Here is a 27,279-nt window from a genome sequence, read left to right on the forward strand (position 1 = left end):
CCACAACCCATGACTGTATCAGCAGTGGCAAGGAAAGCGTTGCATTATATGAATGTGATTTTGCAAAAATAATGTTTTTTGGAGAAACTCACACCCTGAAGCAGAAGCGGCCTGGAGGAAGGCAGAGGTCTTGGGAGTCTGCAGTGGGCAGTTACAAGTGCAAGAGCCAAGAGGTGATCATGCCAGAAAAGGCCACCGCAGGAATACCCTTCCCTAGTTCCCGCAAGTAAACTGTTCACCTACAACAGACCCCAACTCCCTCCTCAGTTTGGGATCTCTGCAAACCCCCTCCAGGCTGCCAGAACACAGTGCTGCCAAGCAATATGAAGCTGCTGTACCTCTTCTTAGGCAGATGCCCTAGTTCCCCTGAATATAATTCCCATTCATTGGCAGAAACTGGATCAATGGTTCCTGCAGGCTTTTTGAGTTGCTGCTTACCTTGCTAAGAAATTTCCAAGCTTGATGATGAGGGAAAGCAGGCAGTCACCACACTTCCTAAGGCTCCCCAAGACACCAAGGATGAAGGGGAGGCAGGTGAGAGGCCACCGGCAGGCAAGGAGGCAGGAGTGAAGGCGCGCAGCCTCTCTGAGCTGCGGGGCTGACCCAGAGGCAGAGGAGAGCTGAGGCTGCAGGGGAGGAGGAAAAAAGCGGTGAAAGGGTTTGAAGCCTGTGGTGACACGGTCTGGCTGGCTTGCAGTGAAGTGTGGCTGCGTTACAACGGCAGCAGGATGAGAGTGTCAGTGTTGCAAGTGTTAAGTGGAAAGAAAGGTCCCTCAGGCACAGGGACGATAAGAAGCAAAGCTTTTGAAGTATTTTAGTTGTGACAACAGAGGGGAAAGTATTGGTTTTGACCTGTTCAGCTGTGGCTCAGGGGCATGGTCTAATTATAATTATAGTCCTTCCTCTGTGAGAGATTAGACACGGTGGGTGTTAATTTATGGTACTTAATTTGCAGACAGTCATTTCAGCTGTTTCCTAATATCTTTTCCTGTAACTGGAGAAACACCCATTTCTAACACTTCTGCCTTTCATGCAAGTAAATCTCAAAGTAGCTGCACTGGGATTTTGGCCCCAAGAGTGGTCAAGTGTATTATAACTCGGTATCACAGTACATCCTATTGTAACACCAGCTAGCCCGTTGCTAACCCTAAGCAGACTTCATTGCAAAATGCAAGCTATTTATATTGAAGAATTAGGATTCAACACACTTCTAGGAAATTGCTGCTATAATGATTGCCTGAAGTATCCTGCCCCATGTAAGAAATGACATTAGAGAGATTGTTGTCATATAATTGTACACTGCCAGCAATACCATAAACGGACATGACCCAGGTACAAGTTAACCAGGTACAGGTAGGAGTTAACTATTGCACCAGACTAGTTAAATGTATTTCAATGCTGCCTAATAAAATTGTTAATTGTGTGGTGGTTCAAGGATGCACAGGGCAGAATTTAAATAGTGTGTGGTCATGACAAGACTTCAGCTGGAGTTGTATGTAAAGACTACTTCAGTTTAATAACATTTGGTGAGACGGCGGCGTTACTAGGTATACACAGTGACATTCCAGTAGGTCTTGAAATGAGTCAGAAAAAGGGAAGTGCATCCATGGTCTACATGGCAAATATATCAGAATCTTTTGTTTATATTTGCCTTATAAATCCATCATACTTTAATTCCCACTGTCCTTTTATTTCTAAGCTTGTTCAAGCACTGTTTTACCACAGCTGGTGCCTACTGGTATGAACAAGTGTACTGATGACACAGTATGGAGCTCAGTCTGAGATGAATACACTAGTGTGGAAAATCTGAGTCCCTTGCCTACCTTCTGCATAAGCTATAATAACTCAAGAGAGGACATTAAGAGTGCTTAGCAAACATCTCTGATAAGGAAACACCCACCCCTAGTTTTCCTGTGTAAGTAAGATGTTAGATGTAAGGCATGCCCTTACATCTATTTGGTGCCCTCTTCTCCATCACAGAAAAGATATTGCAGCATTCAAGGAGATGTGGAGAGAAACAGAAATAAATAGATCATAAAAAGTGCCTAGAACATGTTACAATGTAATTCTGAATACAGTGAATGTACAGTGCTTCAAGGATGGATCTTAACTCTGGAGTTGATGAGAAGGTTTTCCTGAAGCTTTCTACATCAGCATGTACTTGATGGTCCAGCAAGTCTGATGAATCATGAATGACAGCTTTTTCGTTAAAGCCATTCAGTTTGGTTATTTTTTCAGCTGCCTGTTTTCAGAGGTAAAAGAACAGAAGTTGTTAAAAAAGCTGAAGGTTGATTCTTCAGGCTGTGGAAAGTGGTGGGAATTTTGCTGTAGGGCAGGACATTTCTTAAAATCCCCATGGGGTTGATGAATCACTTTAATCTATTGATGCTGTGTTTTCAGTTCTGTTAAAGCTTCTGCAACTCTGCATTACCGGGGTTGAAAGACAGCTAATGTTTGCATCCATCGAGCACTTTTACACTTGACCCTCATCTTAGCTGGGAAACGTGTCCTTGAAATCAGTGTCAGTTGTGAGGCAGCGTGAGGAGCCCTGTGTCCTGTTTGAGGCTCCCCTGTACGAGAAAGGCTTTGTAGAGAGCCACCAGGATGGTCATGGGCTGGAGTACATGATATACGAGAAGAGGTGGAGAGGGCTGGACTTGTTCAGCCCGGAGAGAAGGCTGAGAGGGAACTTCTTGGTGTTTAGCTCTATCAGAGCTTGTAGAGATGATGGAGCCAGCCCTTTGTCAGAGGTGCACACTGAGAATAAAAAGGTTGCAAGTTGCATCAAGGGAAATTCCAACCACAACGCAAGGAAAAAAGTTTTCACAGCAAGGACAGAGGTTGCCTAGAGATGCTGAGGAGCCTCCATTTCTGGAGACACTGCTCCGAGCACCCCAGCCTGACTTTGCAACCACCCTTTCGTTGAGCTCGGAGCAGGACTGCAGACCTTGTTGTTATGCAATTTTAAAACATGGCTACTTTTATCACCGACGAGAGAAGGCGTTTTGTCTATGCCTTCATGCATGCCTGTGCTTAGTGAGAGAGAACGGAACCAAAGGGGGTAAAACTGAGAGGAAGTGGTACCCAGCAGTGGACCTATTGTAGGAGTAACAAGGTGAAGAGGGAGACCAGAGAATGCTAAATTTCCTTATAAAGACAAAATCTATTTCACTATGACGTTTTGTCACCAGTCACTTCCCTCTCTGAGCTCAGTCTTGGGCTCACAGTCTTGGGCTTGACTAGTTGCTCTACAGGAAAGGAAGATTTTCCTAGTCACGCAGCAACCTGTTTCGACATACTACTTTGCAGTTCCCCAACCTACAAAAAGTTTGGTTTTTTTAAGAAGTTCTTCCCTTTCTGTTGGATTTGCAGCTGTTGAGCTGTTGCTCTGGTAGTTTGGACCCACCGCTTGAGCCTGGGAGGTAAGATCACAGCACCTGCTGTTTTTTTAGCAAACCGCCCTCACTCACTGAGTGTACGAGCAGTTTAACTGCACAGGAAATTGTGGTCGCCATGAAAAAGCAGCGCAGGTTCTGTATTAGCATGAAGCATTTTCCAGTTGTCTTGTGCACAGCATTTCTACTAACCTTCAGGAAAGTGTTTGATGGATTTAATTGGGCAGAGTGGCCTTTGGCTGAGTGATAGTCTTTGAATTTGCATTAGTTTGGCAGGGTGTGATAAAGGAAGAAGCCATTATTTAGATTACAGAGTGGATACCTGTAAGAATGTAATTATAATTCCAGTGATGAAAAGCACTGATTCATAAAGCTAAAGTGGTTTGGCCTGTAGTGTTTACAATATACTCTGCTGACTTAGAACATTTATACTAGGCTTTTGTAAATGTAATTTTACTCACCGGAGAAAAAAATAAAACTGATTCGTGATGGAGCTTGATTGTAGTAGGGACTTTTGCTGTAAACTCAGTGATGTGGGATGGTCCTAACATTACATTTGCCTTTTAAGATCTTGACTGTTGAGGCTGGTCAGGCTTGTCCCTTGTTTTGGAGATTTCAGCTCAGGCTGCAGATGAACTGTGACTTACAAACGTCTACAGATATTTTAGCTGGTAGTGTTGTGAACAGGGACCTTTGGGATTAACTTTTTGCTCTGTAAGAGCAGTAGACTTGCTGGTTTTGTCAGATAGTGGTTTCAGTACGTGGGTTTAGTGTGAATGCTGTCTGTATAACTGACCCTTAAGCCTGTGAGCAACTTGATTTTTCAAGCGAGTGGGACCTCAGGTCTTTGTTAGAGTAGCCAAAGTCACAGACAACGTTGGCTGGCTGATTCTTTACTGCTGCAGATATCAAGTGAAGATAATCTCTAGCAAATGGCAAGCGAGATTGTGCCATCAGCAGTGCAGATGGGTGCTCAGGAGATGGTTGGTTGATTGTCTTGATAAAAGCAGATCACACCCTGAAACCTCTCATGTAGAGAAACTCCAGCATGTATCACCTTCCTCCCCCTTCCTGGTCACACAGGAGCAGTTTGCCCTCCCGAGATGGGGCCAGAGGTTCTGCAGGGGTTCAAGGATGAGGCCGGGGAAGCTCTCCTGAGCGGACAGAAGATGTGGAAACCCCCTCTGTGGTGGGAAACTCCATGGAGGAGGGATGCTCGAGCCAGGAGGGACTGGGAAATACCTGCCCGCCTGCTGGTAACAAGAGTGGGGATTTCTACTTCAGTCCTGACCATGAAGTCCAGATTTACTTCGCTCAGAAGCTGAAGATAGGGCTCACACAATAGATCAAAAAAATGTTGTATTGTTCCTGGTTTTGAATCTTCTTCCTTAGTTGAAACCAAGTAAGCATTTGGACTGAATGTTGTTATGGTTATAAAATATTTGGGAGTCTCTATGAAACTCATTATACTTAAACAAGTCTAGTGGTGTTGCTTCTCTCTCCCTGCTCACAGAACGTACCACACACTCCATCACGTTGTATTATGCTACCAATTTTTTTAATCCCATGTCCTTCTGATTTCAGTCATGAGCAGCTTAAAATGCAGCTGTGTAGCATGGAGCAGAGCTATCTTGATAGAAATCGTACAGTAAAAGTAATCACCATTTTTTTTTTATGAAGTGTGAAAGAACTTTAGAAAGAGATTGAGTAAAGGGGAAGGAAGGAGATGGTGAAGGTCAGGAGAGTACAGTGCATTCAGAAATGTAGCTGATTTTCATACTCTTAGCCATTTCATACAAAACAGCACACTCCAGTGAAATGCTGATACAAAAATGTAAAATATCTGTCAAAATGAAAAATACTTATTAAGAAAAATTAAATAGTACTTAGGACACTGAAACCAGCTGTGCTGCAAGATGAAGTAGGGGGCTTTGCATTGGTCACTCTGTGCATCTTTGCAGTTATCAAAAGGGAAAGCTGTAGGACAGGAGATAAATAGCCACCCCCAGGTGAGACAAGTAGGGTGTCCTGGACATGGAGGCAGTGCCCATGGGGAGAAGAGTGGCATGCGAGCCATGAGGGGTGCCCCGTGGCGGTGGCTAAGCAACCATGCTATTTATGGCTTTAGCCAAATTATTCTTCAGAGTAAAGGGGCACAGGAGGACTGTGTGTCCTGCTGCTCCAGTTCCTGCTTTGGTTCCCCATTGCACACCAGAGACCCTACAGCTCCCAGCATGGCACCACTGCAGGAGGGAGTCCCAAGCAGCAGGACAGTCAGTAAGGAGGGCTATGTTCAGATGTGTTCTCCACTTTCTGGTCTGGTTTGGTGGGTGGAAGGGCGTGATCACTCAGGGGCTTGCTAAGCCCCTATGAATCCCTGCTGAAATCAGTGAAGAGTCTTGCAAAGCTGAGGACAGAACACAACTCCTGGCATGGAAGCAACAGCAACAGATTCATAAATCCAGGTGGAATCAGTCAAATGCAAATATAATTTAATCTCTAAAAATAATATATCCACCTCCTTTTTACAGCTGGAACATGTTTTTAATATTTTCCATCTACAGAGGAACTGTTCTCCTGCTAACAAGCTGGAAACACAGGCCGTGTTCTCCTTTTCTTGTATCAGATACCAGCTTTCACAGGGTATTTGGGACTGAGTCAGTACTTCGTGACCCAACCTTCTGCTATCAGGATGCAGTACCATGACTACCTCACAGGAATAGCAACAGATGCTTTTACCTGTCTGCCCAGGGTTTTGTGTCCCATCTGCCACCCCAGTCATGATGGGAGAGAGGTGGGGTAGCTCCTCATGCCCATATCCAAAGCAGCCCCTGTAGATGCTCTCCTCTTCCCCCATCTTACTGAGCGAAGGTGGAACTGGGTGGGGCAGGGCTTTCCTCACCAAGTAGGACATCTGCCGCATGACTGAAGCTGTTTGTCAATTTGGCTTCGTTTGAAAACCAGCTTTGGCCAAAAAAGAAGAAAAAAAAATCACTGGAAAACATTTGAGAATCAAAATGTTCCTTTTTCTATGGGAAAATGTTTTTACTTTAAAACTAGCTAGCTTGTGTTGGTAAAGGGATAGAAAAGATAAGTGACTCAACAAAAAATGTAGTGTACTGGATAAATTTTTTCTTTTTAAAGAAAAATTCTACATACTCTGATTGAAAAATAATATGCACATATATACTGTGTCCCTTGTAGGATGTATGTGACAGATAAATGACAGGAGAGTATTTATGGGTTCACAGCTCTGCTTCTTCAGTGTCTTTGTTTCCTTGAAGGATTAGCACTCCCTGCCACTGTGAGGTATATTGGAAAGACATCTCCATTTCTTTACAAACTCTGTGGATTTTCCCATCCTAAACCTTGTTGGCTCATATTTGATTTAGGACTCGAGTATCACATTGACAAATAAGGTCTTTTATAAAACAGAACATTAAGAAAATAACTCATGGGCATCACCATGTTTCTGAACAGTGATAAATGTCTTTTTTCTGTGTTTCTTCAGATTGTATAGGAAATAAAATATGTGAAATGCAACAGTTTAGTAATGCCTGTGCCTGCATACACGATGAGATTTTGCTGTTGCAGGCACCAGTTTTAAAATGCCTTTGAGGCAAAGATTGTCATTTATTGTGGGCTAAACTGTGAATCTTTACCATGCACCAGGGAGGAACTATTTGCCATAACTTCAGAAAGGTTCCTCTCTGTGTTTTGTATGCTGATTTAAACAGGAAGATCCCACCCAGATTGAAGGTACTGTAATCCAAGTTACACCTTGCTAATAAAGCCAAGTATGTTTCTGTCTACTCTGGGATATAAAATTTAGCTCAGCATCTTTGAGGAAATTAGAAAAACCTCCTATTCATGTGTTATCTATAGCTGTTTAAATAGGGAAATAGTCATAACACTAAGTGCACAACTTGAAATACAAACTTTTTTTTATATGAACCACCTCACATGTTCAAAGATTTCACGATTTCTCCTTTTAAATTATTTTCAAAGTTGTTATGTAAGAAATGCATCAGGTTCAAAACCTGATGGTATTTGCTGATGCTGTCAGTCATGGTGAGTAGCTGCCTAGCTGAATAATGCAACAGGGAGGAAGATGCATATGGATATTAGTTTTTATCTTACATCATTAGCAGAAAAAAACCTGTCACAAAAAAAATGTCCACACAGTTTGCCTGGAATCTGTGACACCAGCCAAGAATAAAGAACATAGATGGGAATGATTGTTTGTTTGTATAAGATGGCTGGATATTGCCACTGCTCCAAACTGACAGTAAGGCTGGGGAAATTTAACATGAATGCTACTATCCTACTTTGCTCTGTGTGCACTATGCATCCCCCTGCTAATGCAGGGATACAAGCACGTAATTTTGATCAGAACTGTAGGAATAACAACAGAATTAAAATATATATGAGAGAAGCATGGTAATAGCAAGTCTGCTGAGAATATGAAGTTTGATTGGGAGATGAACTATTCTCGATTATGCAAAAGAATATGTTTGGCTGACTGTCAATAAGATGGCTTTGCCTATTGCATTTTAGTTGAAGTTTTTTGCCAATGAGCACAAGATGGAACTTTAAAATTGAGGAACTTCCAGGCCACACTGTTGTGGTTATAGCATTGATTCTTCTTTCAACATGAGATCCACTGAGTAATTTCTCTTTTTCTCACCCCTTAGTGACAAAAACTTGTCTCCAGAAGGAAAGTGTTTATCACAGTCTAACTCATACATTTTCTCTTTCCTGTCTCATCCTCAGCCCTTCCATACTGTAGAAAATCAGGTGACTGAGACACATAGTTTGAACAGAAATGCATATAGATATATGGACTTATGTGTGGAACCTTATGAGAGAAAGGTAGAGGGAAATATTTCTGAGGACGAATATCCTATCAGGGATATTCTGATGTGTGACCAGGAATAAGGAGGGCCCCAAAGGTGCAAGAAATATGGAAAGAAAGATTGCATATGCTCAGGATACTCCCTTTTCCTTTATATTTTTCTGGCATGCAAGACACTTCAGATCTATCACAAGAGTTTCTTCACAATTCTGAGGCCACTTCTCTTATTCCTGCATGCTGGTGTCATTGTCCCGGGCAGGCTGAGCATTGGGGGAAGATTGCTGGTGGTCCCTCTTTGATGTCAGCTAGGAAGGGAAGGCTAATGAGGAAAAGAGCTGGTATTTATTCAACTTTCTCAGCACCAAATTCACAGTTAAATTGTTCCTGATGACTTAAATATGTGTTTGTGAAATATAGTGTTGCCCCATGAAATTTGCTTTTTTTTTTGCTTTGGGGAAAGGTACAACTTTATGTCTAGCTGTAAAGTGCAGTTTCACATCTCTAAAGTTTTCATTGCCTTGCTTGCACCAGCTTAAACACCAGAGAAGTGGAGGAAAATATGAAACAAGGTAACAATTTAATACAAGTCCTGGAGACCTTTAGGTTTTAATGGCTTTGCCATTTATTATTTATATTGCATTGTGGGTGCACACTTTGCCAAGTAATACATAACCAGTCAGCTTCTCAGTCTATGGATTCAAAATCGAAAGGGACGAAAGAACATCAATATCTCTGTGTTTCAATTTAGCAGTAACATTCAGGTTTGTGATTATTTTAGATCTTCCTTTATATTTCAGACTGAAAGTAGTTTGTTATTACATCTCTTAAAACATCAGTGTGATAGTCAGGTTTCCTCTGAGGATAAGGTCAAATAAAAGGAGGCTTTATGGCATGGCCGTAATGCATTGGTTTGGAAATGACAGCAGGAAAGGGAGTGCTTTGTAGAGGCTCTTTTGATATCAGTTTGTTACAATTCTCAGCAGCTTAGGTTAGACCATTTTCCCTTTTTTACATTAATGTGTAACTCAACAGTCTTCTGGGGAGGAAGGAGAGTATTTGCACAACTTTATTTTTGCTTTTGCAATAGCAGGTTTATGCTGTTTGGCAAACAAGTATGAAGTGTCACTTCCAGGCAGTGTCTAATCCCAATGTCCTGATGCCTTCTGAAGCTCAGCCTTTATCATGGAGTGTTTTATTTTCCTTCTGAATTTTTATTACCTTCCATTTCTTTCTTGTTGGCAGTTCCCTGTCTTTCTTGCCCTGACCTGTGGAGCTGCCTTCCCCTCACTGTCCTGCCTCCACATCTGAGCATGTGCTGGCTTTCATCTTGTTCTCTCTAAGGAACATCAATTCTTTCACTGATCTTTGATCATGCCAAGTTCAAGACCTTTCCTCACAGCTGCTGCTGACTTTCAAAATCTTGGTTTTGCTGATAGCTAATCTATCAGAGAGTGGACTTTTAGTCAGTGATACCAGGTGATGTTAGGTACTGGAGCTGACAGGCTGAAATCAAGAGATGCTGCAGGGATGAAAATGCAGAAGAAACTCAGTTGCATGTTGGAATGGGCAGTCGTGATACCTCCATCACCCAAGTACAACTACTTCTAGGGTGACTGAGGAGCAGTTCTCATGCTTGGTGCAGAGATTCATTTGAATTCTCAGCTAAGCATAGCCATATTTACAAGAGTGGATAGTATTGACCTAAAAAAAATGTCAGAAGGGTTCATTACAGCAAAGCCCTTCAATACAAAAATGTATTATTTGTATAAATGCACACGTGGAAACAAATATGCTATTAAGAGGATTCTCTGTATTTAACAGATCAGTTAGTTACTCATCAGAGGTCACAACTTCTTATGCAATCAAGAAAAGTCCATTTTATGTTGGTGATATTTTTTTGTCAATGTTATAAATCTGTCTGCAAAAGTAATGTTATAGGCAACAACCTGTGGTGTTTCTTATCTGTTAGGCTTTCGAACAGTCTTAATGCTATTAAAAGTTTTGTTGCCAATTATATTGCTTGATCAAGTGACTGAACTGGAAGGGGTGATCTTCCAGTGGAATGTAGATTTTCTTGCTGGTAGTGTAAGATTTTCATGTGTCCAGGTGCATTTTAGGTAATCCACATGTTGCAAAAATATACAGCATGCAACAGAATAAGATTGGTAGTGAGGAATCAGAAACAAGAAAGATACCAGGATGAAGGAGGAAGACTATGGATCTAATTTTACCCTACATAACACACATTGCTAGTGGATCACAGGGATTTTTACAGGTAATCCTTGAAAGTATGGTGGCTAGATTCACTTTCAATATTTTATTAGTATTTCAGTAGAAACCACTGTCACTGTTGTGCTGAAAACTACACTTGGGTTCTCGTGCCCCAAAAGCGACTGTGTTATGGATTATGCTGCATTTCTCTATTTATGAAGGTTGGAGTGAATGAACAGATGTTTCTCTGGAAGCTGTTCTCACCCTAAAATCACAGTGATGAGGCAGAAAAAGGGTGCGTGATACTACAGGGAGACAGCAGACAAAAAGCTAACCCCATGAGATTGCCTTTGGACTGTTTCAAAGCCTCAAATCCATAGTGGTTCTCACAGACAGTTCAGGATAGCATTAATCTGAAGCCTGGAGAGGCTGTACACAACTCTGTGTTTTTGTAGAGGGCTAGAGAAAATCTGTAATTTTAAAAATTATCCCTATATATCTTTCTATATCCAAGAATCCAAGCCTCCAGGATGCCATGTTGGTTTTAGTCTGGGAATGAGGTATTTCTGATTTTTTTTTTTTCTCCTCATTTGAGCACTGTAGCTACAGCAACCACTTTCTAGGATCAACTCAGGTTTCCATTCTATTCTATTTAAATAGTTGCTTGGTTAATTAATACTTAAAGAGACATAGGACACTAGAGTCATTCTCACAAATATAGAATAATAGATACTCTGTTGCCTGAACAGTTTCCTCATGAATACATGCAAGGGACAGTAGGTGCGTGAAAAACAAGAGAGGTATAATGTACATCTTCTGGCAGTGTATTAAATGATGTGACAAATGGAAGTAAACTTTCTCTTTCTGATTATTAAGAAAAGTGCCTAGAAAGGGGAAGTCTAATCCTTTCTCCTGCTTTATATCTTTGATGAGACAAAAGTCAGGAAATCTCCTTCCAGCCACCCATTCCTAAAGTGTCACCCAACCTCAGGCACTGACTTAGGTACCTTGGGGGACAAGTCCCTAAACTCTCCCCATAGCCAGGAAGAGAAGTAGCCCTCTGGGAAGCCCAACCTGGTGCTCTGAACACTTTGTGAAGGAGCTTCTCTCCATCCATCCACCATAAGGGTGACCAGCCTCCTCATTAGGTAAGCAGAGGTAGGCAGTGCGAATATCCCTCCGGGCTCCAACTCCAGCCCAGAACCCCAGGAGCAGACAGGGCTGCTGCTTCTCTGCCAGCGCTGCTGAAAAGGCACGTGGTGAATTGTGTTTCCAAAGGGGGAACGAGAAGAACCAGCACAATTTTGTTTGTTTTCTCCATGAGAAACAAAAGTTAGCAGAGGTAAGATTTAATAGTTAAATTAGTATAAATAAAACTCGCAATTTTGAGCAGGGTGTGGCAAAACAACAGGAGGGACATGGATTTGTATCTCATGTACGCAGGATTTTACCCCTTCACTTGCTTTCGGGATGCTGAGAGGAACTAGGTTTTCAGCTATGGGGAGCTGCTCCGAGACGCTCAAAACCAAGTGAAACCCCCTCTTTTTCATCACAATTACAAACTCAAAAAAGGCACCAAAACCCCCAAATGCTTTCTTCTTGCAGACCTGCCACTTGGAGAAATAAGAAATGGCGTCAACAGCACACTTCTCGGAGGAGGAGATGGCAGAGCTACAAGAGGCTTTTGGCAAAGTCGGTGAGTACAGCAAACAGGAAAGACATGGCAGAAGTGTGAAGCGGTAGCAGGCTCTTTTCTTATGTACCAGTCAGCCATGAGGAAATGGTGTTTACTCCAGTGCTGATCTGCTGTGTCACAGAAACCACAGAAAGGCCTTTTCCTGCCACTGCAGGGCTCCTAGATGAAACCACATCAGCACGCAGCAGAGCAATGGCCTCTTACCGGAGAGACATGGCAGGGCAATGAGCAGAAGCATTTATGAGTTGACCTCAAAAGCTGTACAGAAAACAGAAAAACATGTTGGAAATATGTTTTCCTAAGAACTTTGTTTATTCCTAACAAATTATTTGGAAGGTAAAAAGTTTTTATTTTAATGTAAATTGATTACTTCTGAGGAGAAAGAGTCTGCAGAGGATAAATGTGCAAAGGGCTACAGAATTTGTAATCCCTTTACTATGACCTCTCAAGCCCATATATTTTTAAAGTGTGTGTTTCCTTTTCAAGCCTTTAAAGGTTTCATTTGATTTGTCTCCTTTAAAGTCATGCAGATCCATCACTTTCTACCCAAATTCTAAGAAAAGGTCCTTGTGCATCTCACAACTCAACTTTTATTAGCAGATCTGTCAGCCTTGTCGGCTTATGCGTTAGTCAGTTGTCCTTGCTGTTTCAGGTGATGGTGGTTTCACTTCTGAGCACACAGTAGTCCAGGCTGGAAATCTTAAAGCATCTGGTCATGGTGTGTGCTCTGTACACCTGGTGCACTGACAAGACAAATCCTGGAAGGAAGCTGTCCTTCCTCTCCCAGACATTTCTCTTTCCAAGTCCAGATCCGTCTGTTGCACAACTTCAGAAATGGATAGGGTGCTCTCTGCCATCTGTATTAGTCCATGCCACTGATGCGGAGAGCTGAGTTCCTTTGAAATCACCTCGGCATCTGGGCTGGGGAAAAAGAGCCTGCAGAACAAGAAATACACAGATATTTAAAAAACAAATATAAATATATAACCATATATAACTATATAATTATGTACATAACCGTAGTGTTATAACACAAACTCTCCACATGATAGATTCAGTTTCCTTTTTTATCTGTGGAGATTTACACAAACTGGTGTTGAAGAAAGGACGATTTAACCTGTGTTGATGATCTTCTCATAAAATCCTCCCCTGGATCTTGCAACAGGCTCAGCAAGACTATCCATGTTAGCATCATCACAGAGAAACACCCAAGTTTTTATTCTAAGGATGACCATATGCAGTTCCAAGCCTCTAAACTCATGACTTCTGATGATACTAGATGCAGAAAACAGGCCAAAATCACAAGTTATGAATACATGTGTAAGGTGTAACTCTGTATTGTGTCAACTCCATTTTCTTTAGCTGTTCTGTAGACAGGATGGTCCCTCTATAAATCACATTTGTCTACATGTTAAGCTTGGAAACTAAATTACATACATCTAAACCTAGCTTTGGTAGGATATTATTATATGTCTAAAACATATAAATTCACCGCTCTGAGGGTTTTTTTGATAAATAGTGGTCGTAACTTTTTTCTTGAGTGTGAATGACACCACAGTGGTTGAAAATACTGGATTTCAGGATAACAAATCTTTGTATATAATGTACCCTTCTCTGGTAAAATAAAAACAACAGCCTTTGTGTGCATAAAATTTCATTGGGCTGATGTAGAATCTAAATGTTTGCTTTAATCTTTGCAGATATCAGTGGGAACGGCTTCATCCATGCCAATGATTTAACAGATGTGTTGAAGGCAGCCAATCTCCCTCTCCCAGGATATAAAGCCAGAGAAATAATTCAGAATTTGACCACAGGGGATGGCAGGATCAGTTTTGATGAATTTATTTCAGTAAGTAATATGCCAAATGGGATACTCAAGGTGGTCCCCAGGGCACAGCAGAGGCACAAGAAAAGGGTCTCATGGGCACCTAGTTAATCACTGGAGAAGATGAGAATGAGAGCAGGGGGTAACCAAACTAGAAATCCTGCAATTAGGTGGGGCAAGTTACATGAATGCAGCTGCCTATTGAGTAGACATAATATCATCTAGCAGGATAAAGCTTTTCAGTAGTAAGATGCAAAAAGATTATGTTCTGGCTAGATGGTTATGAAAAATTTCAGCAGATTGAAACTGAAAAGTTATGGGGCATTTTTCCTATTAAAAAAGCTTCTTCTTTTTCTGGTCTTAACTGGGGCAAAAGCAAATGCTAAAATAGTGGAATTTCTCTTGAGATGGAGAAACTGATTTTTACTTGTCCTTTCTTCAAACAAAAACTCTTAAAGGCCCTCCTACTGCACATTTTAACTCATACTATATACATTTCTGTTACTTAGCTTATCTTTGTTCACTGCTTTGAAAACATAAAAGCTGTGTATGGTCCTGTTCTGCCATGGCAGATACACAGATTTTGCACAGAAACCTGCAGAATAATGCACAAGCTGTGCTTCCCTATGTATGAATCAGGCAGGACGTGGCTCCTGGCCCAAGAGCTCACTGTTTTGATTTGGTTTAATTTTCCAAAATTTAAAAATTGTCTCTCATGCTTGACAGATTTTCCAAAACCTGAAGAGTGACGATGTTGCTAAGTCGTTCCGAAAACAAATCAACAAAAAGGAGGGCATCTGTGCTATTGGTGGGACATCTGAGCAGTCCAGTGCTGGCACACAACACTCTTATTCAGGTAAGTATGGCTGTCCTACACTGATAGCAACTAGGAACAAGTGTGCCCTTGGAGATCTGCACCTTATCTTGATGCAAAACCAGGTGCTCTGGCCTTGGTGGGCTTTGGTAGCTGTTCAGGCAAGGCTGGTGCAAGGCAGAGTTGTAAAGGTAATGAACACCAGAGCAGCATCTCTCTTTGTCAGAAATAGTGTGAGCTGGTTTACTGGGGTGGACAGAGCTGTGGCTGCTGGAGGAAGCTCCATCCATCTTAGCTTCCCTTACCTTAAATGCATTGGAACTCTGCTGGCATGCAGCCTCCCGGCATGGCTGCAGCAGCACAAAGACTGGCCTGTTGCTGTCCCTGCTCACCAGTGAGGCAAGGCACAGGTTTCCCACTGTTGCTAACCTATTTCCTTTCATATTTTACTAGTCTGGTAGTCTCTCTGTAAACACCTGTAACCAAATGGTTCCAGATCTTTTTCTAAAGTACACATAACCCCACTGGGGCACTTCTCCCAGAATGTTTCTCCAAGCTGAAAGTTTGGGGCAGCCACGGTTACTTCTGCTGCCTCCTGAGCATAGCCCGCTCTGAAGCAACTCTACAGGGAGGAGGTACCACCCTTGGCTGTCTTCTCCAGGGGCAATGGTGGGGAACTGACTCTCTCTGGGGAAGGGAGAGTGAAGGATGCTTCCAAGGTCTCCACCCACTTGAGCACAGATGACAACTTCCCTGAGCTTCTGGGGCTGGTGTGAGCTGCTGCTGGTACAGGATAGCTACAGTACGTTATAGCCCTGTTGAACTATAGGGAACATTTGCCTATTACCCTCTGAATGCTCCTTGTCAGAGTGCAATCCTGGCCAGGATCTTCTAGATATTCCACATATGGAGAGTGTCTGGTGCAATACAGAATTCACTTACTTGAACTTATTTGAAGTTACATGGGATTTCTATTTAGCAGAGTGACAGCAACAATGCAAAATTATGGTGTAAGTACAGATTACTCTTAGCAGAGCATATCAACTGCAGCATACAGATGAATCGTGAACTTCATTACCAGTCTCTATAATATGCCTGTTCTCATGACACAGGACAACCCCAGTCAATGGGAAGAAATATGGAAGGAGTATTAATCAGCTCAAGCCCATTGCTGTCTTCAGCTCATTTGTCTGTCTCCTCAGAGCCTTCTTCCCTTGTGGGGGTTTGTTGATCAGTCACACTGATGGGAGACTCTTCTCCCCCAGGAGTTCTGCCTTTGTAAGTAATATTACGGTAGAGGTATTGCACAGCAAACTGATGGATTTGATGTTGTGTCCACAGAGGAAGAAAAGTATGCCTTTGTCAACTGGATTAATAAAGCCCTTGAGAAGGACCCTGACTGTAAGCACGTGGTCCCAATGAATCCAGAAACAGATGACCTCTTCCAGGCAGTTGGTGATGGCATAGTGCTTTGGTAAATAATACCTATCTTCCTCACAAATGGGAACCATGAGTCTGCAGAAACTCAAGTCTCTGCTTAAATGGAAGCTGCTGACTTTTACATTAAGCTCATGAATCTTTGCAGAATCAGGGCCTTAATAATGCTAGGTTTTTTGCTTCTTTTATCTTTAAAAATGCAATGCTTCTTTAATGTTAAATGAGGGTTTTTCCTTGCAATAAGATGAAGTCAGTGAAATTCAAAGAGTTACTTGGTTTTAGTTTTGTCCAAGGACTTTTGCGGATTCACATAAAGTGTCAGGAGATAGCTAGTTTTTTCACAGAAATTTTCTACACAATAAACTTCTCGCACAACTTCACCTTGTGGCATTCTTGACCTCACATCTATAGTACAATCTGCATGTGACCCAAAAGAATTGCTCAAGTATTGAGCATGTGCCTGTGTGTGTACATGTAAAATCAGAGGCTATCTATATTTGTTCAGTAGCTTTCCAGCTCTTTGACTTGTCCTACAGGATGACAAAAGTTATTTCTGTCTTTTGTGTGCACGTAGCTAGTAGTCTATTTCTTGCTATTTTTTCTTTTATTTCCAGTAAGATGATCAACTTTTCAGTGCCAGATACCATTGATGAGAGAACAATCAACAAAAAGAAACTCACACCCTTCACAATACAGGTACTAAAACACAGCAAGATTCTTTGCTTTTCCCCTTAGGATGCTTTGATATAATCACTTAGTGCAGAGGCTGGAGATACCAGCTGTTTGCTGTTTGTGTCAAAGTGAGATGCTCAGGTCTACATCATAAAAACATAAAGACATGTTTCTGTTTCTTTCCAAACGTATGAGCAATCTGAGTAAACAAACTGTGTTTGTATTTGCACTTAACCCAATGTATGTTTACCAGTTCAAAGTTTCAGATACTTTTGTGGTAGATGCCATACAAATGCAAGAGCAACTAGATAATACCTATTCCAGTTGGAGTAGCTCTCAGAAGGCAGAACTCAACATCCAAGGTCACACAGGCATGTTCATGGACTTGAATTCACAGCTGCTGTGTTGCAGTCTGATGTCCTCACCAAAATATTAACTGTGATCCAAGAAGTACTGTGGTATGCAGCATGTCTGAGATGGGACCATAGCCTTTGCCTGCCTTTTACAATCCATGTTATTTCACCTTGAATATTAAATCCATTCTTTATTTCCATTATGTGCACATGTATATGATTTAAAAACTGGACAAAAAAAGCTAATTTTCACCTATTTATTGTGTTTCTCACACAGCAGTGTGTAAAGCGATATTTTTATATGAACAGCATCTATGTATTTGGGTACAGAACATAAATAGATGTATGGAATAGATATGAACCTAACCCAGTTTAGCCCTCAGCTACTCTGATTTGATGGAACATTAGCCAGGCTCAAGTAAGCTCAGAAGCCATTAAATTGGATTTTAATGCTGTATACCACATTTTTCAGTTCTAATCGTTTTGGTCAGCAGCATAGCTTAGTGATGCAGCTCAGATCAATCCTTGTCACACATAGACATGATTTGATCAATATAGCTTCCACTTTAATGTAACCCTTTTACAGCTGTCTGGTGGAGAAAAGGTAATTAATTTGAAATGCTCCAATTTTTCTAGCTTATGAGAATTTACACTATATCTCTCTCTGCATTTAGTATCTAATCAAATCTCTCTGTCATGCCAGCAGTAATGAAATTCATGTGAAAGATTGCGGATCTGTGTGATAAATGATATTTTCCAGGCTTCTTTGCCTGCTTTACTTGCCCTCTGTTTACAAAGCCACCTTTTTGAATAGTGCAGACCAGTGGGTCAGATTTTCTTATACCTTTTGTTTTAAGTGGGAAAGAAGTAGCAAAAGAACATAACATTCCTGAAACATCACTTTCTTTCTGCCCCTCTCTGGAATCACAGAATCCCTCTGCTTCTATTGAACACTCCCAAGGCAGGACTCTCTACTCCACATTTCAAAAATAAAATATCCAGAATTGACTAGTTCTGACATTGACTGAACTGCAAGGTTAAGAACTCAACAGCTTTATTCATACTGATTCCTATGACTGTGTGTTTTTTGAATACATTGCCAGCTAGCAACTTACTTGTATCTTAGGTATTACGGCTTTTGCATAGAGCTTAGGGAGTGCTGAGCATGGAATATCTTCCAGTTGATTCGGTTGTAGCTCCCTTGTTCTTCCATGTGTGGAAGACTGAGTGGAGGAGAGTTTGCCCCATGCTGAAGTTATGTCTGCACTTGTGCTTGTGCATTAGCTATAGGTAGAGCCTGGCCTTGATAACCAGGATTGAGCCAGGACATCACTGTGGACGCAGACATATGCTCTGAGCTCCAGTGCCTTGTGATATGGTGTCCTTCAACTTTGACAAAGAGATCCTTTCTGTCTTCGTGTTGGGACCCAGAATTTACCTGTAATCCCAGGACACTCTGTGTTCCCCTGCTCCCTGTGATCAGACACATATCCTGGGCTGCATGAAAAGCAGCATGACCAGCAGGTCGAGGGAGATGATTCTCCCCCTCTACTCTGCTCTCATGAGACCCTACCTGGAGTGCTGTGTCCAGGTCTGGAGTCCTTAGTACAGGAAAGACCTGTTGAAGCGGTCCAGAGGAGGGACACAAAAACGTTCAGAGGGCCAGAATGCAACTTCTTTGAAGAAAAGTTGAGAGCTGGGGTTATTCAGCCTGGGGAAGAGAAGGCTCCAGGAAGACCTTATTGCAGCCTTTCAGTACTTAAAGGGGGCCTATAAGAAAGATGGGGTCAAACTTTTTTAGCAGGACCTGTTGCAATAGGACAAGGAGTAATGGTTTTAAAGTAAAAGAGGGTAGATTTAGCCTAGATATAAGGAAGAAATTTTTTACAGTGAGAAGGTGGTGAAACACTGGAACAGGTTGCCCAGAGAAGTGGTAGATGGCCCATCCCTGGAAACATTCAAGGTCAGATTGGATGGAGCTCTGAGCAACCTGATCTAGTTGAAGATGTCCCTGCTCACCACAGAGGCATTGGACTAGCTGACCTTTAAAGGTCCCTTCCAACCCAAACTGTTCCATGATTCTATGTATGTGAATGCATTCGTAGTGAAGCTGCTCACAGGTTTCACTAGTGTTGGCTGTGCTTCCTTCCTGTAACCTCAGCTGTCCGGTTACTGCATCATTTGTAAGTTCTCTTCTTTCCCTAGGAAAATCTGAACCTGGCCCTGAACTCTGCTTCAGCCATTGGGTGCCATGTTGTTAACATTGGAGCTGAAGACTTAAAAGAAGGGAAACCTTACCTGGTTTTGGGTCTTCTATGGCAAGTCATCAAAATTGGACTTTTTGCCGACATAGAGATCAGCAGGAATGAAGGTATGTATGGCTCTTTGTTTCAGTGCTCTACTGTTATCACTGAACAGTCTTTAGGATAAAGCTCTTCTAAAAAAAATAATCTTAATTCAACTTTTTATTCAAGTATTTGTTGCCTGTCTTTTTGACTGCTCTAATTTCCCTTGTTCTTCACAAGTTTCAGCACTCCAAAGTCCAAGGCTGTATGTAGGCTTATATGTGCAGAACCAGTTTCATGCTCACTGGGTCAGGAATAATGGTCTACACCCAGGTATATTGGTACTTTGGCACTAAATATGGGATAAGGAAATGCTACACTGCATTCGGGAAGATTTGCTCTTTTCTTGCTCTTGACTGCCAAACATCTCCTCTTTCTTTGTGAAATCAGAATCATAGAATAATTTAGTGTGGAAGGAACCTCTGGAGGTCCTCTGGTTCAGGCATCTAACTACCTCCTTACAGCAGAACCTGTCTTAAGCTTAGACAAGGTTGCTCAGGGCCTTTCGAGTGCTCTCCGGCAACCTGTTCCAGCGTCCAACCACTCTTGCTGTGGAATTTTTTTTCTTATATCTAGTTGGACTTTTCCTTCCTCCACCTTGTGACTGTAACATCTCATCCTTTTGCTGTGCGTACTGAGAAAATACAGCTCTGGCCCCTCTGCATTTGTTGAAGACAATACGTTTTCATCTCTCAAACCTCTTTCCAGGCTAAACAAACCCACTTTTCTCATTTTCTTGTCATATATCACATATGCCAGCCCAACCATCTTGGTCTCCCTCCATTAAATTTACTGCAGTTTGTTAATGTCTCTCTTGTTCTGGGGAGCTCCAAACTGCACACAGGACCCCAGATGTGCTTCGTCAATGCTGACATTATCTGTGAAATAGCTTCAGTGTGAGGCTGTGGGTGCGTACATGCAGTCCACGTGGCACCTCATCTTGCTGCTTTGTTCCCTGTGTCTCTGTTCACTCAACCAACAGTGACACTTCTTCAGTTACCGTGCAGGTGTTACCTTCATTGCTTCACCCCTTTCACATTTCTATCCCTTTCATAGTCAGAACCACCAGTTTCCAAAGTTCCCACTTCCCATTCCTTTGTAAGTAGCTGCTTAATAGCTAATTTTCCCTTTCTAGTATTTTCTCTTTCACTTCTCATCTCAGACTTCGGTTTGTCAGGGTCAAGCCAAGATCATTTTGATGTCTTTTCAGGCTCTCTCTGATAGCCCTTCTCCGCAGCTGTTCCAGGTGAAATTCCCTTTTCTTGAATATGGGACACTTTATTTCCAATGAGCATTCATAGCCACATGATATCAAGGCAGTAATACATCCCAAGCTCTATGAGAAATACCTGGGATGCACTGATATAGAGTCAACATAGCACGGAGGGATATGGTGTAGTTGGGAACTGTCAGTGTGAGGTAAATGGTTGGACTGGATGATCTTCAAGGTCTTTTCCAACCTAGACGATTCTGTGGTTCTGTGATTCTGTGATACCATGTTTGGTTTTCACCTGGTCATATCCCATGGTGGCTCACAGTAGCTCAGAAGACATCTAATACACTCAAGTTGTTCTCATCCTCTATTCATAGAAGCTTTTAGCTAATAGCAGTTATTCATATAAATCCCCTAGTGAATGTCTTTGAACATGGCGCTATTAAATTACGTTTCATATATATTACTGTCATCTAGTTCTTTCTGTCTGATTTCCCAATAATCCTCTGTATTGACTATGCCACCTAGTGAATATCATCATCAAACTTTTAGCACATTACTAGTATTTTTGCCAAGATAATTGATACCAAAAGAAATTAAAACATTAATCCAAAAACCAATCCATGATCAACTTCACAAGAATCCTTCTTCCAGCCTACTTCTCTCAGTGTTAACATTGTTCTTTTGATAAAATCCACTGTCTGTTTCAAATGATTCTATTATCCCCTTCTGGTTCATCTTAACCCCACAGCACCCTATGTCAAACTATCTATGGAACTCTGAGGAGACGGAGACATGGACTCTGTGTACAGTGTGAACAGACAGAGACCTTTATTGTTATTAACACTGAGGATTTATACTATCTTCAAAGCTATGTCAGTAAGCACGAGTTAGGCTGCATTATATAATTGGTTACAATGTATTGTGCATTTGCTGTCCGTGTGCTCTAGTCTATACACTGATTGGCTAAGCTAAAAGATTAACTCTACTGTCGGCATCCTGGTTATCAGTCCTTTAGTTCCTTAGTTCTACAACTCTGCATTTTTTTTGTTTACCAGCTTCCAACTTTCTTCAATCATTCTTTATTCTTCAATCAAGGATATCGTCAAGCCGAGATGTCCATTTTCTGCCAAAAAGCTCTCCACAGAACTCCAGATAAATTAGGTCTCCACTCTTTCCTTTATGTAGCGAATCCATATTTCTTTCAAAGAATGACTAAAGATATCAGAAGGAGATCAGACTAGTGTGGCACACTCTCATTCTATGATCATCTTTTCATTAAGATCTGAGGCAAGGAAATTGGGTGGTTTTTAGACCACACTGAAATTGTCTTGCATTTCTATATGACCCACTACTAGATCCACAACTAACAGCCTTATCTTTTTGTTGATGAGACCTTTTTTCTGTTTATGTATATCCTATCATGATAACCCAACTTGAATTTTGGCAACACTTTGGTTACTCACTTTTAGAAACTAGGGTAGCAAAATGTGTAAGAGAGAAACTATTTACACATTATCCTCTACAAGTATTCACAACATCATTAATTTTTTTTTCTTTTTACCCTGCTTAGCCTTGATCGCTCTTCTGAGAGAAGGAGAGAGCTTGGAGGATCTGATGAAGTTGTCTCCAGAGGAACTGCTCCTCAGGTGGGCAAACTATCACCTGGAGAATGCAGGATGCAACAAAGTTAACAACTTCAGCTCAGATATCAAGGTATGAGAAACACTGATGAACAATAGCAAAACAGCATCTCCACACCCAAATCCCTGTCCTCCAAACAAGGATTGTGCACTGAAACAATCCAAGCAGCTGAGACTGCTCTGCTGAACACATGGAGCTGGGTAACTTTTAGTGGGGTTTACCTTTATGCTCAGTAGTATTTCTCCTTCTGACCTCCCAGTCACCATTGCCAGCCCCAGCACACCAAATGTTTGGGAAAGGAATAGATTTTGGATCTGGACAGGGCATATGGATTCTACTGCTGCATTTTCAGTTCCCTGCCTCTATTGCTCTCTTCCTTCCTAAATGCCTCTTGACCTGGCTTTGGTTTGGAAAAGACTGGACCTTACCCAGACATGTAACTAAGTGTAGGGGAAGAAGATAGGGCTCACTTGATCTTTTCTTCAGTACAGCACCTGGGTTATGCTCCTCTGTCCCAACTTTTGCTACAACCCTGCATGCACTTACCTGCAATTTTTAATTCAGTGGGACTATCAAAAATAATATAGCTAGATGGGGAGGCACTTGCAAGGATGGCTCTCTAGTCCATGCAGCATATTTCCTGTACTTCGGAGTTCATGGGCAGATTTCAGCAGAACTTTTCTTTGTAGGACCTTCATTCTTCCTAGACAGATGTATTTGAACCTCAGTGGTGCACAGTGATGAGTTTCAGACACTAAAGTTACAGTGTGAGGCCCAGCCAGCATCCCAGGGCTGTAAGGGTATGTCAGGGCAGGTGTCTAAGCTGGTGTCCAAGATAGCATGAGAAAAGCCCTACTCCAGAGATGCCTGGTTGTAGGCTTCACCAGGGACTGAAGCATGAGAAGTTATTTACCATGACTTACTTGACATACAGTAAAAAACACCAGAGAAGGCAACAGGAGAGTCTGAGAGTCACAGTCAGTATGTGGAGGTGACTGGAGAATATCCATGGAGATGGAAGGGAATGCAGTATTTCCCATATTCCTGTAGGCTGACTGAGAGGACTATAATGCAACTGATTAAATCCTATCTGCAACTGAAAGAGAAATCGCACTTACTGCACTTACAGTTGGAAAATAAGGCTCATATTTACCTCTGAGGCCAAGACTTCTGATTTTACAGCCATTCTCTAATTGTGTCTCCCCACCTCACTTCTGTTATAAATAACCACTTTCTACACATGGTGGGTGGTAATGCAGATGTATAAGATTTACAATAATTCAGGTAATCTGCTTTATATTTTGAAGAGAATTCATTGAGTTAAGTCCCTAGACACTGACATGTAGCTTTATTTTCAATTCTTTGAGTTATTTCTGAAGTGAGATTATTATTTCCCATGCATGTACTGGGTCTGGCTGAGCTGGAATTGGTTTCCCCCTATAGCAGCCCTCACGGTGCTGTGTTTATGCTGGGAGCTGGCAGGGTGTTGGTAGCACCCTGGTGTTGTGGCTACTGCGGAGCAGGGCTTACACAGCACCAAGGCTCTCTCCGACATTTCCCCCCTGCCCCAGTGGGACGGGGTGGGCAAGATCTTGGGAGGGGACACAGCCAGGACAGCTGCCCCGAACGGACCAAAGGGATATTCCAGACCACATGACATCTGCTCGAGTATAAAGCTGGGAGAAAGGAGGAAGGGGGGAGGGGGCAGGGGGCAGGGTGACACCCTTGGTCCTCTGAGGCAACCACTACGTGTATTGGAGCTCTGCTTCCTGAAGGCCTGACATCGCCTGTTAATGGGAAGTAGAGAATAAATGTTTTATTTTTTGCTTCTGTGCACGGACCTTTGCTTTGTTTTGCTTACATTAAAACTGCTTTTTTTTTTTCTTTTTTTTTTTACCCCCAAGGACTGGGTTTTTTTCTATCTTATTTTCTTTCCCCCTTTTTGCCCTGTTGAGAAAAAATGGGGAAGGGGGAGAAGTGATAGAGTGACTTGGTGGGTACCTGGCATTTAGCCAAGGTCAAACCACAATTACATTTCACAAAAGATTAAAGACGCAACATGTTAAATCCTTGTCTTGTTCCTGCCCCTTTGCCTGAAAAATGCTGATACTGTTGTTGGTTTCAACTTCTGTCCTTGAAAACTATGCTTTCTCTTCCATAACTGTTCCAGCGTTGCTTTGAAATCCACTCTAAACATCTGCTTTCTTCTTCTGCATTTTCTTTTATTAAATGCTCAGCAGCTTGACTTCTACAGCATTATAAAGGTATGCATTTTCTTATCTCAATTTAATGTTCAGATTAAGTCAATTCTAATGTCTCTTTGTTGTTTCTGTCCTTTTTGTAAGTGCAACATACAGCATTCTGTCTTGTGTGTTGTGTGTCCTGCAGCATATATATTGGCTCAGGGAAGAAACATCTGGCAAATACAGGATAAAGTAGGAATTGCTAAGTGCTTCCAGTTTAATTAATTTAATTATGTAGACCAGTGATTGATGTAATAAAAACGAAGCATGCAGGCCCATTGTTCAGGCATGCAAAACCTGAGCTTTAGATGTGATTTTTTCTCCCTTTAATTTCTCTGTCTGTCACAGGACTCAAGAGCTTATTACCATTTGCTGAACCAAGTTGCCCCCAAGGGAGATGAAGAAGGCATTCCAGCTATTACTATTGACATGTCAGGATTAAGGGTAAGATGAGATAAGTTTAGAGTAAATGCCGATATTTTCTGTCTGTTACTTGCTTTGTTGGCCAACACACAGTTGCACCGGGATGCCAGAACAAGCAAACTCTTTTTAGCATTGCAACATGATCTTGTATTTCAGAAAACAAAGCTTTCAAATAATAAAATGATTTGCCTTCCGTTAGATATTATTGCTGAAACTAATAACCACTGAACCACACTGAACCAAACTACTAGCATGTAACAAGTATATTTAAATAGAATTATTGGGGAATTTCATCAAGCCATCCCCTTTTTTATGGAATATAACTGTAAAAGCAATATGGTGAGATGGCTGGATTGTAGGTAAAGCCCATTTGAAAACACAGACCTGCCGTTAGTAAAAGTGTGAAAGGAAATAGCTATAAATCCAACAAGGACCTGCTTTAACAGCCCCACACCTAGCTCCACACGTAGAGACCCTGAATGGGTCTTGCGTGCAGTGCCAGGCAGTGGGGTGAGGCTGATGGCCCCATTTTCTGCCGGCGCAGGAGAAGGACGACGTCCAGCGAGCAGAGTGCATGCTGCAGCAAGCAGAGCGGTTGGGCTGCCGGCAGTTCGTCACAGCCACTGATGTCGTCCGAGGGAACCCAAAGCTAAATTTGGCCTTCATTGCCAACTTGTTCAACAAATACCCTGCCCTGCATAAGCCAGAGAACCAGGACATCGACTGGAGCTCTATTGAAGGTAAGGAAAATGCAAATAAAGGATGTTTCTGGACACCTGTGCTACAGTATCCCCAGCTCTGAGTTGATCATTTGTTAACTTAACCTTATGTCGTTCAGACATATATTCACTGCAGCGTTAGCACAGGCACTCTTGAGAAAGGGAGGCAGCTCTTTACATTCAGGTAGCTTCTGGTATTGTGTATGTCTGTTCTGTGGATAGCACGTGTTAAAAGACAAAATTGTTTGTGGGATGTCTGAACCATTATGGACTATTGAATGTGCTTGTTAGTTGAAATTAGAGTTGACCTGGCATTCCCTTAATTGAGAATACAATTTAAAAATCAGATCTTGAATAAACTTGCCGCCTGCTTGCTCTGGGTTGTGGTCAGGGCCACAACTGTATGGATCATTTGCTGAGCTTCACGTTCTTCTTTCTCAGACTCATAGGGAAACTGTTCATGCTGGGGCACAGGCTGTTCTTGAATTCTTGAAGGCAGCCCAGCCTCTTCCATGTATAACATGTATAACTAGTGCAACTAAGAAAAGGTGACCGGTGATAGTAGTAGGCAACTCTCTTCTGAGAGATATGGAGCCATCCATCTGCTGACCTGACACACTCTCTAGAGACCTGTGCTGCTTAACAGGGGCTTATATCAGGGATGTCACAAAGAGACTACCAAGCCTCATACAGTCCACAGACTGTTATCCACAGCTGTTGTTTCACATGGGCAACAATGATAACAGCCAGGAGCAGTCTGAGGCGTAACAAAAAGGATTACAGAGCCCTGGGAGTGGAGGTAAGGGACTGGAGCACAGGTAGCTTTTTCATCAGTCCTCCCAGTCAAAGGGATGGGGTTTGAAAGGGCCAGTTGAATCTTGCTGATCAACAAATAGTTATGGGACTGGTGCCACAGCCAGGAGTTCAGCTACTTAGACCATGGGACTCACTTTGAGAAAACTGGTCTACCGGGGGCTAATGGGGCCCATCTGTCAGAGAAGGGGAAGAGCACATTTGATCATAGGCTTGTCAAGCTGGAGAAGAGGAATTTAAACTAAAGTTGCTAGGGGAGGGGAGCCTCAATCAATCCCACTCCTACCAGTTTGATACCAGGGCCAGCAATAGATGCCCAGAGCCTGGAGAGGGATCACAGGTCAGCAGGAGAGCACCTGAAGAGCAGCACAAAGGAATTTCATTCAGTAAATCAGCTTCATCAGGGACCAAACTTAAATGCCTCTATACAAACACATGTAGCACGGGGAATAAACAAGAGAAGTTAGAGACATGCACACGTCTGCAGGAATATGATCTTATTGGCATCACAGAGAGTGATGGGCTGACTCCTGTGACTGGTATGTTGGAAGGAAGGACACAGGCTCTTTAGGAAGGACAGGCAGGGGAGACAAGGTGGGGGTGTCACCCTCTATATCAGTG

General features: G+C 42.1%; 1 protein-coding gene across 5 annotated transcripts in view; it reads left to right on the forward strand.

The window, feature by feature from the left end:
• The first annotated feature begins 645 nt into the window (after positions 1-645).
• The window catches only part of LCP1 (lymphocyte cytosolic protein 1), a 34,512-nt gene continuing 7,878 nt past the window's right edge, over positions 646-27,279 (forward strand). Inside the window, exons 1-13 of one of the 5 annotated variants that reach the window (XM_026856924.1) lie at positions 659-749; positions 2,127-2,129; positions 7,068-7,154; positions 12,067-12,157; positions 13,858-14,006; positions 14,709-14,838; positions 16,138-16,270; positions 16,848-16,929; positions 19,464-19,629; positions 22,390-22,532; positions 24,698-24,724; positions 25,052-25,147; positions 25,671-25,866. In XM_026856924.1, coding sequence (XP_026712725.1) covers positions 12,091-12,157; positions 13,858-14,006; positions 14,709-14,838; positions 16,138-16,270; positions 16,848-16,929; positions 19,464-19,629; positions 22,390-22,532; positions 24,698-24,724; positions 25,052-25,147; positions 25,671-25,866 — 1,189 coding nt within the window. In that variant the 5' untranslated portion in view covers positions 659-749; positions 2,127-2,129; positions 7,068-7,154; positions 12,067-12,090. Of the gene's footprint in view, positions 750-2,126; positions 2,130-3,211; positions 3,423-7,067; positions 7,155-12,066; positions 12,158-13,857; positions 14,007-14,708; positions 14,839-16,137; positions 16,271-16,847; positions 16,930-19,463; positions 19,630-22,389; positions 22,533-24,697; positions 24,725-25,051; positions 25,148-25,670; positions 25,867-27,279 lie in introns of those variants that run through there. The other 4 variants (XM_026856915.1, XM_026856907.1, XM_026856935.1 and 1 more) reach the window with 4 other exon arrangements.

This window comes from Athene cunicularia (assembly GCF_003259725.1).
Source record: "Athene cunicularia isolate RWA chromosome 1 unlocalized genomic scaffold, athCun1 chr1_part1, whole genome shotgun sequence".
In the NCBI taxonomy this organism is placed as follows: Eukaryota; Metazoa; Chordata; class Aves; order Strigiformes; family Strigidae; genus Athene; species Athene cunicularia.